The sequence below is a fragment of the Abramis brama genome, assembly GCF_963993115.1.
Source record: "Abramis brama genome assembly, chromosome: 4".
Taxonomy (NCBI): Eukaryota; Metazoa; Chordata; class Actinopteri; order Cypriniformes; family Leuciscidae; genus Abramis; species Abramis brama.
The window spans coordinates 32,285,404-32,303,708 of NC_139966.1; the positions used below are offsets into that span (position 1 = coordinate 32,285,404).

General features: G+C 36.2%; 1 protein-coding gene across 1 annotated transcript; it reads left to right on the forward strand.

Annotated features, from left to right (window-relative positions):
- The first annotated feature begins 3,309 nt into the window (after positions 1–3,309).
- On the forward strand, positions 3,310–17,608 carry LOC311081776 (uncharacterized protein). The gene is made up of 3 exons (XM_084112415.1): positions 3,310–3,380; positions 5,448–5,595; positions 14,531–17,608. The coding sequence occupies exons 2-3, from the start codon at positions 5,511–5,513 to the stop codon at positions 15,751–15,753; spliced, it is 1,308 nt and encodes a 435-aa protein (XP_083968541.1). The 5' UTR covers positions 3,310–3,380; positions 5,448–5,510; the 3' UTR covers positions 15,754–17,608.
- The last annotated feature ends 697 nt before the right edge of the window (positions 17,609–18,305 follow it).

Sequence of the window (18,305 nt, forward strand, 5' to 3'; positions counted from 1 at the left end):
AGTTCACGAGACACCTGGAACAGCTTTTATCAGATAATATACTTGTGAGTTTCTGTTCTCTGTTCGGGTGAGGCTGAGGCAGGACAGCGCGGACGGTGTCCTGTTTCTGCTGCGTCTTCCGGTGCCGCGGGAAGTTTAAAAAGACTCACTGAATGTAACGTTACCGAGAAAGTTCAGATTCATCTTCCGGGAGGGAAGAGGCAAAGATATCTTAGTTGCAAAAGACGGCAGCTTTTACATGACGCGGGGCATGCGTCCCAGAGGCCAAGGCAAGGCCTGTCCAGCTGGTTGCGTTGGAGCGCTGCGCGTGGAGAAGGAGGAGGTCAGAGATGAGAGAGAAGAGAGAAGAGAGCGAGAAGTGGGGGTTTCTGCCTTTTAACAGACATCTGTTTACGCCCTCCTTTTGGGACAACAGCCAATCAGATCTTCTTATCTGAAGCGGGAACATTTTCTTTGTGTAAAGAAAACACGCCTCCCTTGACCATATGTCTTATGAGGGAAAGAATTCATATTTAGAAATATGATATTTCCTGGAACAAATGCATATTATTGTACTTTGCAGTCAAGATTCGACTCCGTTAGATGGAGAGGATTACAGAAATATCAAAAATAGAATATAGACGTTGTTGCAATGCACAGATACATTATTATGCATTAGTATAGGCATTTTAGTTCTATTATTGTTACAATAGGACATATATGCTTTCCTATGGTTTACACACACCTCTTAACACAAAAAGGGATATATTTAGTACATTTAAGAGCGACTTTATTGGTGAAAAGTCTTTTTCTGTGGTGGGTTTCTGTTTGAAAGTCCACGAGTGTGTGTGTGTGTGTGTGTGCGTGGAATGTCACGAGGCTGTGAAGTCGGGGGGGAGGTCATGCTGAACTGGGGGGATACCAGCCACACTGGCGCTGGTAAATTGCCCCGGGGGGGAAATAATTAACCAGCGCTGTCTTCCTAAGGACAAAGACGATGTGTTCGACATTACATGATTCACTTAATGTAAAAAGCAGATGTCATTGTTGCTACATTGATAAAGCAATCTTTAGTGGCAGAAGTGATAGGTCTAACATATTTAGAACACAGAGTCGGCTTTGCAGCCTTGGCTAAATGAAGTTTACACAAGACTAGATAATGATCTGAGATGTCATCACTCTGCTGCAGAATTTCAACGGCATCAACATCTATTCCATGTGATAATATTAGATCTAGAGTATGATTACGACAGTGAGTAGGTCCTGACATGTGTTGTCTAACTCCAATTGAGTTAAGAATGTCTTTAAATGCCAATCCCAATGCATCTTTTTCATTATATGTATATTAAATTGCATATTTCATGTATATTAAAATCACCAGCAATTAGTACTTTATCTGCAGCCAGTACTAACTCTGATAGAAAGTCCGCAAATTCTTTGATAAAGTCTGTATGGTGCCCTGGCGGCCTGTATACAGTAGCCAGCACAAATGTTAAACGTGATTTATCATTTACACTAGATAATGTTACAGAAAGCACCAACACTTCAAAAGAAGTATATTTAAAACTAGATTTCTTAGTGGTTTTGAAAATATTACTATAAATTACAGCAACACCTCCCCCTTTGCGTTTCAGACGAGGCTCATGTTTATAACAGTAATCTTGTGGGGTGGACTCAGTCATTTAAAGTAATGTAATCGTTTGGTTTTAGCCAGGTTTCTGTCAAACACAGCACATCTAGATTATAGTCTGTAATCATATCATTAACAATAAGTGCTTTTGAAGAAAGGGATCAAACATTCAGCAACTCAAGCTTTATCATTTGTTAATCTGTATATCTGTTTTTTAATTACTAAAAAATTGTATCTGCTAAATGGGAATATTTAATTACATTTCTGGCCTACTGAATACCTTGAAACAGATTGATTTTAATATGAAAACACATTACTTGAATCACCAATAGAATTAACAGAGGAGATAATGGATCTCCTTTTCTGACACCTCTACATATATTGAATCTAGGAGTGATCCCAAAAGGTAGTTTAACAGAACTATTGCAATTATCATCTACATATGAAGCCAGATTGACAATCATCTATGATTTCATTTAAACATGACTAACATTAGTTAATTTGCAAAGATATGTGAGAATAATTTAGAAGCATTATTGACTAAAGTTATAGGCCTCCAATTCTCTATAAATCTTCAACCGGCTTAGGAATCAGTGTAATCAATCCCTGTAACATAGTTGGCAACAATACTTAATTTTCCAAAATTCTAAGATATCTTATTTAAATTCTTTGTAAAATTCACAGGTGAAGAAACGATGGTTTGAAACAGAAAATCCTCCTCTTTGTCACCCTCCAGCACATTAGGTGTCGCTTTGCTCCCTTTTATCGGTTTGCAACTCGCCAGTAAATGCACAGCTTATGCAGCAATCACAAGCCTCGTAAGTGGAAATAAAACATCAAGGCAAGACATTATATATGAGATTCTTGCAAGTTTGTTAAGAATAAGTAGTGTAAGCTTAATAGTGTTCTTGTGGGTTCCTGCTCATGTGGGAGTGGAGGCCAATGAAGTGGTTGATAAACTAGCTAAGCAAGCTGTAAAACATAATGAGATAAATATTCAAGTGACTCTGAGGAAAAAAGAGGTTAAAAGTAAAATTAAAGAATTTATAAACAACAAATGGCAAGAAGAATGGAATAGTGATAACAAGGATAGACATATGTACAGTATACAGAAACAAGTAGGAAAAGGAAGAAGTGTTTTTAGGAATAGGAAAGAAGATACAATTATTTCTCGCATTCGAATATGGCACACTAGACTAAATCATTCGTTGTTCAAAATAGGAAAACATAAAACGGGTAAATGTAATTATTGTGATCAGGCAGAAACAATTGAACATGTGTTAATAAAATGTATAAAATTTGTAGAAGAAAGATTAGAACTTATGAAGGAAGTAAGGAAATTGGGGGTTGTATCATGTAATATGGAAAGTCTATTGAAAATACATGCAGAACAAGATAAAATATATAGTGTTATTATGAAATATTTTAAAGCAATAGGAGTATACTGGAGAATTTAAAGTAATGGGTTTTAATAATATAACATTTAAATATATATAATCTCCTCGTGTTTGTGTGGAAAGGGTGTTGTTTGTGTGTTTTTTTCCCCCTCTATAACTTCTTTCACTCTAGTGTTTAAGTTGTTAATTTATAAACGATGATTAGTGCTTCACACTCCAGTCCAGTTGGTGGCGGTAATGCACCGAAAGTTGGTTTGCCAACCGCCATAAAACTCCATTAGAAGAAGAAGAAGAAGTAAATGCACAGAAGAAGAAGAACACGTCACAAAGGCTGCGCCGCACTTTCGTGTCTGAGGCGATTCGACTGAAGAAAGGTTTGTGTTTTTAAGCATTTTAAGTGTTTAAGTTGATAAAAACCGTTGATTTAATTGTATAGTTTTTGTAAGCGCTGTAGAATGAATGGATTATTATTCAGCGTGACATTGTAATGCTGTATCTAACATTTATTAGTCTTATTTTTAAAGTGCATCCACACAAAAGTAATAGAAAAGATGCGTCTCATTTTCTTGGTTAATAACTGTGGAGATGTCCTCAATGCAATATCATTTAATTTACAGTGAATGTGCATAAAGGTTTTCATCGTGGAAATGACTTTATCTCTTCAAACATTGTAGCTTTTTATTATTTCGCACATCCGGGTCACAAACTGCTCGTTCACTTTAAAATACCGAAAAGCAAAATAGTGCTTTAATTATTGACCATCATTGAGGAAAACAGAAGAACATCAGCAAATACGAATTACACTGGCAATTATTGTATTAATTATAGATAATAATATTGAAGCTATGACCCTTTAGTTACTGAGTTTTGCCCCATTATCTAAACGCATCAAACTACAGTTTACAAAGAAAAAACAAAAATAAATGGTAAAACTAAGAAAAAGTGTCTTTTTTCCTGCACATATTTCATGATTTAAAGTGAAGCGCACAAGCCTACTGTATGTGTATGTGCAATACTTCAGTGTCTGATCACCTTTTTATTAAAGAAAGCAAGAAATTAATTTTTGTATTCATACAAACATCACATTAAAGAGCATTAGATTTAGACAAGGTTAAACATCCCATAAAATATAAGTAAAGACTGTACAAATTATACATTTATTATACACAAATTATACATTTTTCACTTTATGCTACAATAAAGTAAGAACAAATTAAAGTTGTTCAAATAAGTGAATATTTCCAGCCCAAATTCCTCAAAAATAATTAGTTTGATCATCTTAAATGTGTCCCATCCTCTGGCTTTGACCGGATATGATTAGCCTATGTTTTAGACAAGATTGGAGATAAATCATAACAAATATGCCACAACAATAATTCATTTATCTCAGGACTGTGAAAACACCAGCAACGCTGGGACATTATCGCACACATAATGTTGCACATTAAAGTGGGTAACAATGAAATGTGAGGTAATATTGAACTGTTTGAAATATTGATACTACTTTGTCAAGTTTAACGAAGTTAGTTTAATTTTCGTGTCAAAATTGGCGATCTTCCATCGACAATAAAATTCGATTACGTTTCTAATCGGAGCCTGATGTGATAACATGCAGACTGTGATAAAGGCCATTATCAGGTACTGACAAGTTATAATGGGAGAAATGGAGCCATTCAAAATTCCCCCCAGAAGATTTTCCAATGAATCTTTTTAAAAATGTGGTCAATTCGATATCAATTCTTAAAAAACACAAATCAATCTCTTTTTTTGTGTATTTATTTCTGCAAACATTAAACATAATATCTGATTGACGTTAATCTCATTTACTAGTCTTCTACACTAGATGTCAACCTCTTACCTTGATCCTGTCAAATGAGGACCAGCTCCTCCTCCTCGCTGGAGCTCTAAGGCGGTGGTCTTTGAAAGTAACACACCCCTTTAAGGCTGAGCGATAAATGTGATATGACAGATCGCTGACATTTCTCAGTTCAAGCGGCATAAATAAACATGAATGTGAACACTGGTCACTGTCTCTCGTGTCGCCGGAAGTCGCCCGCCCTCCATTGAAATGAATGGGATCACGTCGCTTTGTCGCTGGCGGTGTGAACGCGCGTGGCTTAATGTCTCAAAGCACTTAACATTACAATAATTTGGACTGAATTCAGTGATTGGACGTTTTTGGTCCTGAGACTTCAACTGAAGATGTACATGTTTTAAAATTTACACCCCTTCTATTATTGATTGCTATTAGGATGTGAAAAGAGTTTCAACCAGAATAACAAAAGTGTTTATTGAAAAAATTGCTTACCCTAACTTCAACTCTCACTCTGACACTCCCTTACCAGTGCATTGAACTAGAGCTGATTGAGACGCACCCAGAGATTTAGTTTGGATTCATTTTTCTTTGTTAATTATCCTCATTATTCTATTATCTTTAACAGGACAGAGTGTCCAAACACACAGAAAAACTCCCGGTGAAGCAACTGAGATCCACGTGACACAAGATGGCGTTGATTAAAGAGGAGAGTGAAGAAATGAAGATTGAAGAAGTATTCAGTTTGAAACAAGAAGATACTGAGGAACAAATAGGTTGGTTTCATTCTCAAAACTGAACTCAGTAATTTAAAATGTCGATGTCTACAGAAATTAATGATATTTTTTTATTTGGTGGAAAAAAAAGTCCGAAATACACATTTAGGTCTTTATTTTACTACACTTTGTCTGTTTGCGTCTGTAGATTTCTCATAAATACAACAAAAGTTGGCGTTTGTAAATCATCCCGCTGCTCCGTGATTGCTGCCGGCACTTCTGTCATCACCGTTAGAAAGCTCTCTCTCTCCTGTACAATGTTGTCGGATCCAAATATGGTCATTTCCTTTTTAATCAGCAACCAATCGCGAAAGTAAAAGGGGGGATGTAACTCATTGACTGATATAAATCTTAAAAGCCTGTTTTCTCAAAATGACTTTTCTCTCATACTCCAAGTCCGAAATCTCCACTTCAGTAGCTTCTATATACACCAAACTTTCTAGTCTTGTACCTAGTTATATTATGAAGACATTTACAGAGGGATTTGTAAATATATTATTCCTAGCCTGATTTATATAACATTTTATTCCAAAAAAAAATCGACAGTATATTCTGATTTACAGGAGTAAATATCCATAATAAAAAGATATCCATAAATCCCTCTGTAATTTTTCCCCATCTAATATGTGAACACAATGAAAAAAGAATTTTGAACTTGGCTTTATTCAATTCTCAGATTTTGTTTTTTAAAATATATGCAAATTAGTGCATATGTAATTAGCTCATGCCTAATTTGCATATTTAAACATTAAATTACAGAAAACTTGTAATACATTTTTTTCACATCTTAATGTAGGTAATCAACTGGGAAAGTTTCATGGTGATATCTGCTAGTCAAAAATTTTACCCTATTCACCTGTAGTGTCTCGCAAAATAATTTAATTACAGGTTTTAATCAGATTGTGTACAAATTTTCAGCTAACAGTATAGCTTCAAAACTTGCAAGCAAAAATTACATACAAGCAAGAAATATTACAAGCAATATTGAAGAGTTCTTTCAATATCTAACACAACCCTCTACAATGCAAGTAAATCACTCGCATATGCGACTAAATTTTCACTCTGGGCAACTAAATAATGTCTATCATTACCCATTGTCTAATAAATTCTTAGATTTTACTCGCCAGTGTGTGTGTTAGATGCCAAGTATAAGTTCAGCATAGACATATTTTCACTCACAGAACTCTGACTGAGCGCTTCAGGGTTTCACTCTCTGTCATGCGATCTGTGCTATTTAAATTCAGCTCAATGGATGCGCAGGGTATTTGACGTACCGTAAAGTCTAGTGTGAAGGCACAAGACTCGCTGTCGCTTTGCTGAGAGCGCTGTTTCTCTCACACACATGCAAAGAGAGAGAGCAAGAGTCATGCATACCACGCAGAATCAGCACGCTACATGTTAATGATATTCTTTGTTGGATTTTCCTGTCCAGTTCATTTGAGATCATTCTGCTTTTAAGTACAAGGAGAAGATATGCAGGTTTCTCCGGGAGTGGGGGGAACTAATACGCAAATGGCAATCTCATTGGCTGGAGCTCATCCCAGTTTTGATTTCAGCGAATCAGTTTGAGCGAATGATTAATATTCATGAACCCAGCAGCTTATCAATCCTTAGTGTGCTGTATATTGTTATTGGTAGTAAAATTAGTCGTAGTAGTATTATCTTTTAATAATAATTACTATTATCTATTCCTAGATAATAGATTTTTTTTCTTTTTTTTTTTTACAGAAATGCTTAATGACCAACAATATCTTAAGCACCAGTTTAAGTTCAGTTTAGTTCTAATTACTAAAGTTCTATCTAGAGGTCAACCGATATGGGTTTTTCTCTGGCCGATGCCGATATTTAGAAATCGAGACAGCCGATGGCCAATTTATGATGCTGATTTATTTGGCCGATATGTTTGGCCGATTTTCCTTTTTTTTCCCCCCTTTATCTCATAAAATCTAACAGTTAATAAGAAATGATACAGAAAATTGCTTGAATTAAACATTTATTGAACAACACAAGCCTCTCCAATCAGTGCACTTGTATAAAAAAAATAATATATAAATAAATATATATATATATATATATATATATATATATATTATATGGTCAGATGAAACAAAAACATTAGCTTTTTTGGCAGCAAACACTTAAGATGGGTTTGGTGCACACAGGATAAAAAGTACCCCATGTGTAAAATGAAATACTCTGCTGTATCTTTAATGCTGTGGGCCTAATTTTCTGCCAGAGGTCCTGGACATCGTTCAGATACATGGCATCACGGATTCGATCAAATACCAACAGATAAAAAATCTAAACCTGACAGCCTGTTCTAGAAATCTTATAACGGAGAACAGGATGGAGAGATTCTGTATGGAGGAATGGTCTCTGATCTCTTGTCAGGTGTTCTCCAAACTCATCAGGCATTATAGAAGAAAACTCAGATCTGTTATCTTGGCAAAAGGAGGTTGCAAAAAGTATTTAATAACAGGGTGCCAACAATTATGGCCAGCGTGTTTTGGAGAAAAACATTTATTTTATAATGTGATTTACCCCCCACTTTCAATTCTTTTACTTCAATGAAAGGTTCGATTTTTGTGAATTTTTTTAATGAAAGAACAAAAGGATAAACAATGCAGATTTATTTTTTACAGCAATTTTTTATCATATTTATCAGGGGTACCATCAATTTTGACCACCACTGTATATATATAATGAACACCAGGTAGGGTTGCCAACCGTTCCGTATAATACGGAATCGTTCCGTATTTGACACATAAAAGTCTTGTTCCGTATTGAACTGATACGGAACGCACTTTGTGCCGTATTTTTGAGAATCAATTCAGTGCAAATCCATGACAGACACATATAGCTTCTAATATATGTCAGACTATGAACGAAGACATTTGTAGGCTATAAGAAAAAAAAACCCTGACGGTGCGGTAGATACTAATTTCTCCCCCTGTTTGTCTATGATCAGCGTAGCGTTTTTAACATCTTGGAACATCATCAGAGAATGCCCTTTTAATTGGTTGTTTCAGTCATTGTGAGTCACGTATCGTAGCAACGATGACGACAAGTAACAACAGCGGGAAATGTAAAAATGACTACCTCCGAGCAGCCGGCGAAAAAGAAAAGAGCGTAAAAGTATAGAATTGAATGGGAAAATGACTACCAACCCGTGGTTGGAATGCGTGAGGGACAATGAATACACGGCCGAGCGATGTTAAGGTTCCTTGTCCGTCAGACGTCTCCAGAGGCTGATATGGTAGGCTATGTAATCATGTGGATTTTTAAAACTCAAATATAGTTCATAAGAAAGTGATTATATTAAAAGAGATAGTACAGGTTTAGCCTAACATTGTAAAGAAATCAAAAAAGTACACATGGAAAAAATAGCTGCACAATGTGCTTAGTCTGGAGGTTTATTTATTTCTGTGAGATTTTCCATGTGCATACATACAGGTGTTGTATTGCTTGAATGCAGTATTTGAGTGCAATATTTTAGATTTTCTTTATTAGCTGTTTTTTTATTTATGTTTTTTATATTATTGTTTTGCACTGGAAAGAAAGTTAACTATGATGGAAGTATAATTATATAAATATATTTGCACTACACTTCCTTAAAATGTTGTCTAATTAAATTAAAAATATATTTTTTTGCACTGGAAAGAACATTCTAGAAGTCTAATTCTATTGAATAAGTTCGCACAAGGCTACAGAAAACTGTTGTTTATTTTTCTTCAAATGCAGTCTAAGCCGATAAGTTTTGAATGTTATATGTTGTATTTGTTTAAGTTAAAAATAAAACGTATTATAAACTAAACAAATCCATGGTTCATTGTTGGCAAAATGATCATGATAGGCTTTATATTTCACATCTAACTTATGTGGTTCAGTCTTGTATATTGATTAGGCCTACTTTGCTATTCTATAAATATAGGCCTAATAAGTTGTATTATAATATGCTACAATGTATTAAATATATTAAATATATTTATCTAAATATATCAATTAGTTTCCACAATATTCACCAGAAGTCATCATTTCAGGAGTTATTTAAAAAAAAAAAATTCAAAATTTTGTTCGGACCGGAACACCCCCATGAAATGAGATTGGCGTAAAAACATGAAGACTAATGTTTGGCGTGTTTTGCTTTTCAAACGCACAGCGCGACTGACTCAACTCACAGTGTGTGCAGAGAACATTTACTGAAGTGATCGCCGCTCCAAACTAGGGCTGCACAATTAATCGAATTTCTAATCGCGATTACGATTATGGATGCCTCGATTACGTAATCGTTCAAAGCCGCGATTACAAAAAAAAAAAAAATTCCACTCTGCGTGCATTTAGAGCATGTTATGAGAGGCAAATCACAACTACTTCAGAAAACCCAGCACAATAGGAAGGAACTACCAGGCAGCGCTGAAATAAAAAGTCTTTCACCTCAGAAAAACGGACGATCCTGTCATGTCAGCTGTTATAGGCTACTGTGTTCGTAGCGCACACTCTTCAATTGCACGCGCAAATGCGGTGGCGCGCGCTGTGTATAAAGTGCAAAGGAAACTACGAGCATGCAACGTTGTTACGTTGTAAATTAGTAAGTCACAAAATAAAAGTAAAATACCAATAAATCACGTTACTGGTACGTCGTGTGTGTTAGCGGAGAAGGATTTGCATGCAGGGATGATTTTCATTCTATTCACCAGGAGCAGTTTCCATGTTTCATTAACAGTTCTTGTTAGTATTGTGTATCACCATGGTAACTGTCGTTTTAATATTAACCCCTAAATGCCACTTTATTTTCACTTTGTGTTATTTTTTATATTTTAAATGACTGTGGTGGCTCATACCAACATTGTATTAACAAAAGCTAGTTTGGGACTGCTATTTAATAGATTTAGCATAGGCCTAATGTTTATTTCTTAGTAGTCTTTACTATTAGTCATATTCTTACAATTTATGTGTATGTTAAGTAAAGGGGGACAGTGTGTGTGTTCACAATTTTTAAGTAAACATGTATAATAATATGCCTATATATTCAATGTAAATTGTGATAATCGTAATTAATTACAGTTTCAAGGGAATAATCGACAATTATGATTTTTGTCATAATCGTGCAGCCCTACTCCAAACTATGCAACATTATTATTACCATATTATCTATGTTTGAGCAGATATCCACAAACACAGTATTTAACAGTAAACATGGATCTAAACATTATAATATTCACCATATTAGAGTAAACACTCATACTAGCCTACTTTTTATCATTAGGGTTGGGAATCGTAAGACATTTTCCGGTTCTGGTACCGATTCCGGTTCCCATTCAATACAAATTATTAAAACAACTAATAAAAAATAGTAGTAAGGGGAAAATGCACAATCCTTTATGTGTTTATTTCTTATACTTGTCAAATGAGTTTAACAGACTGGTAATGTCAACAAATTCAACATTATTTAGCAATTTTTGCAAAAATAATGAATTTTTCTGAAGGAAAATAAATATTTCTGCATTCTCTAGGATAATTTGGGACCTCTCTTATAGCTTATTGTATCTCCAGCAGTGGAGAATACCCTCTCAGAAGGGGTAGAATATGCTTGAACACACATGTAAGATCCAGACAGGTGAAACATAATATTTCTTATACATATTTATTTGAATGGTTGATTCATAAAGACTTCACTTCATTACTGGATGAATCAGCGATCTAGCAGTTAAATAAACAGAACTGCATGCGTCTTGCGGAAGAACATTGTAGCCGAAGCTACTTCTCTGTTTATTTCTATGACCCGGGTGGGTCACTCAGGCACTGTGCTACTCTGCAGCGGTGCCGGTGTATAGTCAGAGTATAAACGCTTATTACAGGCTTACTGTAGTGATTCAGGACAGACAAAAACACGGTTTGAAAATTTACATTTAGTAAATTCTGAAGTGAATTTTCATTATTTGAAGCGACTTTCAAAAGGTGATTTACTCTGTTTTGGTTGCTACCGTAGACATCAGTGTTTATTCTCAAACTATAAACATTTATTTCAGTACTTCTGTGATCATTTGAATATTTGTAACACCGAAATACCGAAACTGTGTTGTTGAAAAGATTGTGAAAGTAAAGCTGCTCATATTGACAACTGCTCTCTCAGCGACAGCGCAAACAGATTTGAATGTTCCAGTGTGTCATTTAGGAATAAGTTCGAGATCGTCTCTCTCTCTCTCTCTCTAGACTCTCTCGTGCTTTCATTACTATTTTAATATTCATGAGTTGAGTGTGAGACGTCGCTATTAAAGGATAAGCTCCCAGCACTTCGCCCACACATCGGCCCAGAACCATTTTTGGAACCGAAACTTAAGAATTTCGCGTGGTTCCGGTATTTTTCAAAAAAACACTACAGAACCGGTTTTCGGTTCCCAACCCTATTTATCATGCTGTTTTATTATCGAACATACAACATCCTTGTGTCTTACATGTATATAAATTTAGCATTGAAAGGTTGCCTACCTGTCTAGTTCACATTTCAGCATGTTTCTGTCTATATAGATACATTATGTGCGACATTAGGCTTCATGTTTTTACTTATCTCATTTCATAACGTACATTTTAGTCCGGCACCAGTTTAACATGTCTTACCTTAAAAATCTTCTCATCTTCAAATTGCGTTCTTCTAATTCTTCTGAGGTAAATCCAACAGCACAGCACCAACACAGTCTTCCAAACTCGATGAAAAGCAGAGGAGTATGTTACTGGAGTCTCTGATTCTTTGTTTTGAGGTGATGGGACGTTTACAGGCCTTCACGTGGACTATTTGCATGTCAATCACTCCTGCGCGCGCGCGTGGGTGTGGTCACATTAGAGTTAATGAGGACCCATTTCAGAAACTGTACATGTCGTTGCTTTCATACGGATTACTTAAACAGAGAATATTTGTTTTTGATATCATTTAAATCATTTAAAAATAGAGATTCCAAGCTTTGTAAAGACATACGTCACAAGTCTGTGTGACAAACATTCGCTGAGTTACAGATCATTTTCTGTTGCGTTTCAGAATGAAATTCACATTGAGAGAGACGGCAGAACGCGCATCATAGGGATGAGCGAGTACAGCATTATCTGTATCTGTAAACCATATGAATTATCTGTATCTGTACTCGGACTGGGCGGGGCCTAACCCGGAAGTGGACGGGATTTAACCCGGAAGTGGGTCGGGTTGTCTTGAAATGTTATAATTTGCTTATATATATTATTAGGCAAATTATAACACGTTTACACAAATTTTAACATGCACACAAGTACTGTCCCCCTTTACTTAACATAAATTGTAAGAATATGACTAATAGTAAAGACTAGTTCTAATAAATAAACATTAGGCCTATGCTAAAGCTATTAAATAGCAGTCCCAAACTAGTTTTTGTTAATACAATGTTGGTATGAGCAACACAGTCATTTGAAAATATAAAAAATAACACAAAGAAAAATAGTGGCATTTTGGGGTTAATATGGAAACGACAGTTACCATGGTGAATACACTAACAAGAACTGTTAATGAAACATGGAAACTGCTCCTGGTGAATAGAATGAAAATCATACCTGCATTACTTTTATTTTGTGTAATTTACAACGTAACGGCGTTGCATGCTCGTAGTTTCTTTTGCACTTTATATACAGTGAGGCGATACACAGCGCGCACCGCCGCATTTGCGCGTGCAATTGAGTGTGCGCTACGACTACAGTATAACGGCTGACAGGACAAGAAAGTCAGTTTTTCTGAGGTGAAAGACTTTATTTCATGTTATAACATAACATGCTTTAAACACGCACGCAAAGTGGAAAAGGAGGGGCGGGGGCGCGGGGAGCAGTGCAGAGAGCTCCGGGTCAGCAGCTTGCTTGGAGCAAGGATCACAGCGCAAATTTGAACTATATCGATATATGCGATATGGTCTAATTCCATATCGCATTTAAAATATATATATATATATATATATATATATATATATATTCTTTATATCGATATATCGCCCAGCCCTAATCTCAACATAACTTTCTTTTTTTTTTTTTTTATCGGAGCACAGATATTGACTTGTATTACTCGAATAATACTCGTACATGGCAAAAGTGCTTTATCCGTACCGGATACTCGGCTGAAACGAGTATCCGGCTCAACTCTAGCGCATCATGTTTAATTTCTTTATTTTACGAATCAAGACCTGCAGTGTAAACAAGGCCCTTGTGATCCGATCGACCATACCCCAACCCCTTTGTTCAAAGATCGCAGACGGCCCCTGATTATTGGTGTTCAACATTCACTGCACTTTAAAACATCACACTCTTTCTTGTTCGTATCATGAGAAAGATTAGAGACTCCAGCTTCGATATTTGACCACTGTTTATGCTAAAACTGGGTTGCAGTGATATTAATTTCTTAATTTATGTCAGGAGTGCAAAATAATCAATCTGTAATGTTTGATATTTTGAATAGAATATCACACGCATATGAATTCACTCACGATAATTATCGGCAGCCAAAATTTCGGTGCAACCCTATTTTCTATGTAATGTTACTTTGTTGTAAATTTTATTCCTAACTTAAATCATTCACATATTTTTAAATAAAAAATAGTTCTAAGCACTTTGTTTTATGATCTGTACTGACAATAATTATTTTTTATTTTGTGTATACATAGGATAAGGTAATATTACAAACTGTTACTATGCATTTATTTTGGATTTATTGTCAGTACTGGGCTTTGTACTGTGTGTGTGATGACCGTGTTTGTCTTCCACCACCAAAGACAATTTTGGCCAACAAAAAACCCTGGATAAGATGGGGTATATAGCTATGTATATAATGTTGTTGGTTTTGATGCTTAATGTTTTTGTCAAATATTTTAATTTCTTTTGCATTGCGCCATTGAACTGGTGTCAACTTGTATTTCTTTTTTCATCTTAGACCTGATGGCGCTGAAAGATGAGAGTTCTAAGAACATGAAAGAGAAAGAACATGATTTCATGACTGGGAAAAAATCTACACAGATTAAAAAGACCTCACGGGAAAAAAAATTCACCTGCCAGCAGTGCGGAAAGAGTTTTTATCAACGTGGAAACCTTAGAGTCCACACTAGAATTCACACTGGGGAGAAACCTTTCACCTGCAAACATTGTAAAAAGAGTTTCACAGATAAAGGAAACCTTAATATCCACATGAGAGTTCACACTGGAGAGAAGCCTTACACCTGTCAACGATGTGGAAAGAGTTTTGCTCAAAAAGGAAACTTTACAAACCACATGAGAATTCACACTGGAGAGAACCTTTTCGACTGCCAACAGTGTGGAAAGAGGTTCAGTGAAAAGGGAAGCCTTAAAATTCACATGAGGATTCACACTAAAGATATCTCATTCACCTGCCAACAGTGTGGAAGGAGTTTCACTCAAAAAGGAAACCTTAAAAAACACATGAGAATTCACACCGGAGAGAAGCCTTATACCTGCAGACTCTGCAAGAAGAGCTTCACACGGGAACTAGGCCTTAGGTATCACATGCAAATTCACACTGGAGAAAAGCCATTCAAATGTAGGTGTGGAAAGAGTTTCACACGTAAAGAGACCCTTGAGGACCACATGAGAGGTCACACTGGAGAGAAGCCGTTCACATGTGGTCAGTGTGGGAAAAGTTTTGTAGGAAGACAAAACCTTAATAAGCACATGAAGATTCACGCAAACGAGAACTATTTTAAATGTCATCAGTGTGGAAGTAGATTCGGAGACATGAATCGCCTTAAGAATCATGTAATAACTCACTCTGGAGAGAAGCCTTTCATGTGCAATCACTGTGGAAAGAATTTTAAAAATAAAGGAAAGCTTAAAACTCACACGAGACTTCACTATGGAAAGAGGCCTTTCACATGTCTTCAGCATGAGAAAAGTTTTACAAATCAAAGAGACATTACACGTCATTTCCAAATTCCCTCTCGAGGAAAGAAATTGGATTGTGATCAGTGTAATAAAAAATTTATTTTGCCATTACACTTACAGATACACCTGAAAAGTCACACAGATTTGAGACCCTATTCGTGTTCTTTGTGTGGAAAGAGTTTCAAATGGTTTAGCAATTTAAAATCGCACCAGAAAATGCGTGTCTGTGTGAAATTGAGGCTACATTCAAGCCGTAAATGAATGTGGGCCAAATCAGATTTTCTTAATGTTTATTTGTCGTGAGACTGTTCACATGACCTTTATACACTCACTGGCCACTTTATTAGGTTCATCTGTTACTATTTGTAAACAAAAATATTTAATCATCCAATCACATGGCAGCGACTTGTGAAGTCAAGATGAAGTTTAAACTAAGCATCAGAATGAGAAAGAAAGCTGATTTAAGTGACTTTGAACGTGGTATGGTTGTTGGTCCTAGACTGGCTGGTCTGAGTATTTCAGAAACTGCTGATCAACTGGGATTTTCATGTACAACTATCTCTAGTATTCACAGAGAGTGCTCAGAAAAAGAGAAAATATCCATTTAGCGGCAGATCTGTGGGCTAAAATGTCTTGTTGATGTCAAGAGAATGGCAAGACTGGTTGGAGATGATAGAAAGGCAACTTTAACTCTAACCACTCGTTTCAACCAAGGTTTGCAGAATAGTCTCTCTGAACACACAACACTTCGAAACTTGACACAGATGGGCAACGGCAGCAAAAGATCACACAGAGTGCCTCTTCTATCAACTAAGAACAACAAACTTGGGCTACAAATGGACTCAACAAAATTGGACAATAGAAGATTGGAAAAATGTTTTCTGGTCTAACGTTTCTCATTTCTACTGTGACATTCCGATGATAGGGTCAGAATTTGGCATTTAACAACATGAAAGCAAGGATCCATTTTGTATCAATGGTTCAGGGTGCTGGTGGTGGTGTGATGGTATGGGGGATATTTTCTTGGCATACTTTGGGCACCTTAGTACTAATAAAGCATCTTTTAATCGCCACAGCCTACCTGAGTATTGTTGCTGACCGTGTCGATCCCTTTATGACCACAGTGTACCCATCTTCTGATGACTACCTTCAGCAGGATAACGCATCATGTCCCAAAGCTCAAATAATTTCAAACTGGTTTCTTGAACATGAAAATTAGTTCACTGCAATTAAATGGCTTTCACAGTCACCATATCTCAAACCAATAGAGCAGCTTTGGGATGTGTTGGAACGGGAGATTTGCATGATGGATGTACAGCCGACAAATCTGCAAAAGCTGCATGATGCCATAATGTCCAAAATCTCTGAGGAATATTTACAGCACCTTGTTGAATGAATTAAGGCAGTTCTGAAGGCAAAAGGGTTCCAACCAGGTAATATCAAGGTGTACTTAATAAAGTGGCCGGTGAGTGGGGTTGCCAACCGTATTGGGCCTAATTTATTTGTCCCGTACATGACCTCCCATGTCCTGTTTATTGACTGCTACGCTGATCTAACCACTGACTGATAGGCCTACAACAGCAGCAGTGCTGATCAGGACACTTGAGAATGATCACCGACACCTGTCATTCAAACTTTTGAACTGTAGTGTATAGTCCATTTCAGATAAATGCTATTATTTTGAATGATGGTTTGTGTTTATATAACATTAAAATTATTTTTGGAATTACATTATACATAAATAGGTTAAGCAAAACAAATGTTTATGTCTGAGAACCTTTTATACACATTCTTAACTGTAGACACTGAAATGACATGCATTGTGTGATACAGGACAAAATATTTAGATTGTCCCGTCTTTTGCAACCCTACCGGTGAGTGTATGTGGTCCATATCAGACACTCATCTGATCAAAAAATATTTCTGCCACAAGTGATCTAGTTATTGAATCTGATTGGAATTATAAAGGAAAATGTATTTTTTGCTGTTTTTATTTAGTGTTGTATGCCCATGTGTATTTGTGTTATTATTATATTTTTTTTTTTTGTATTTTAGAAATGCTCATGTTAAGAAACTCACCGACAAAAATAAATAAAAATAAAGTACTATTACTAGGGTTGGGCGATATGCTCCATTTTCATATCGTCCTATCGTCAGCCTGTGAGATTGGCGATACACGATATTATCGTGAGGGGGGCGGGGCTTATTATTTGATTATTAACTTGCTTATTTACTCATCAATTTGCTTGTTTTATTACTTCGTTTTAAATGAGAATCTTTTTCTATTTTGCTAGCAAAGGTGGAGTTATTAATAGGCTAAATCAGGTTATTTCCTGGTATAGTGAGGTGAAAAAAGATCCTAATCATTCTTGTATCTGACTCTGAGTATTTCAACATGTCAGCGGGAAATTTACAGACACGTTATCCTCTCATGCCGTTACAGATGCAGCATTTTGACTGTAGGCTACTTCTGCACGAGATGAGAACACGTTTTAATTTATTGGGTCAAGAAAGAGTCGGAGTCTGCGATATGTCCTCCTACCAGTGCTCTCTCTGTCTGGATGCACTTCACATGCGCACCGCACTTCAATAAGCCCAAATAACGCGGGTTAATGTGTTTTAAATGCCGGGAGAAATCAGAGGCAAAAATCTAAAAGTCGATCGGTTATACGCCTACTTAAACTTATGACTTGACTCTGATAAAGGAAAATGGGTTAATCCGTTTACATGACCACATGCATTGTCTGTTTATTCAGCATAATCGAGTTAATAACGTGCATGTAAACGCGATCATTCCCTGAAAACGAAAGCAG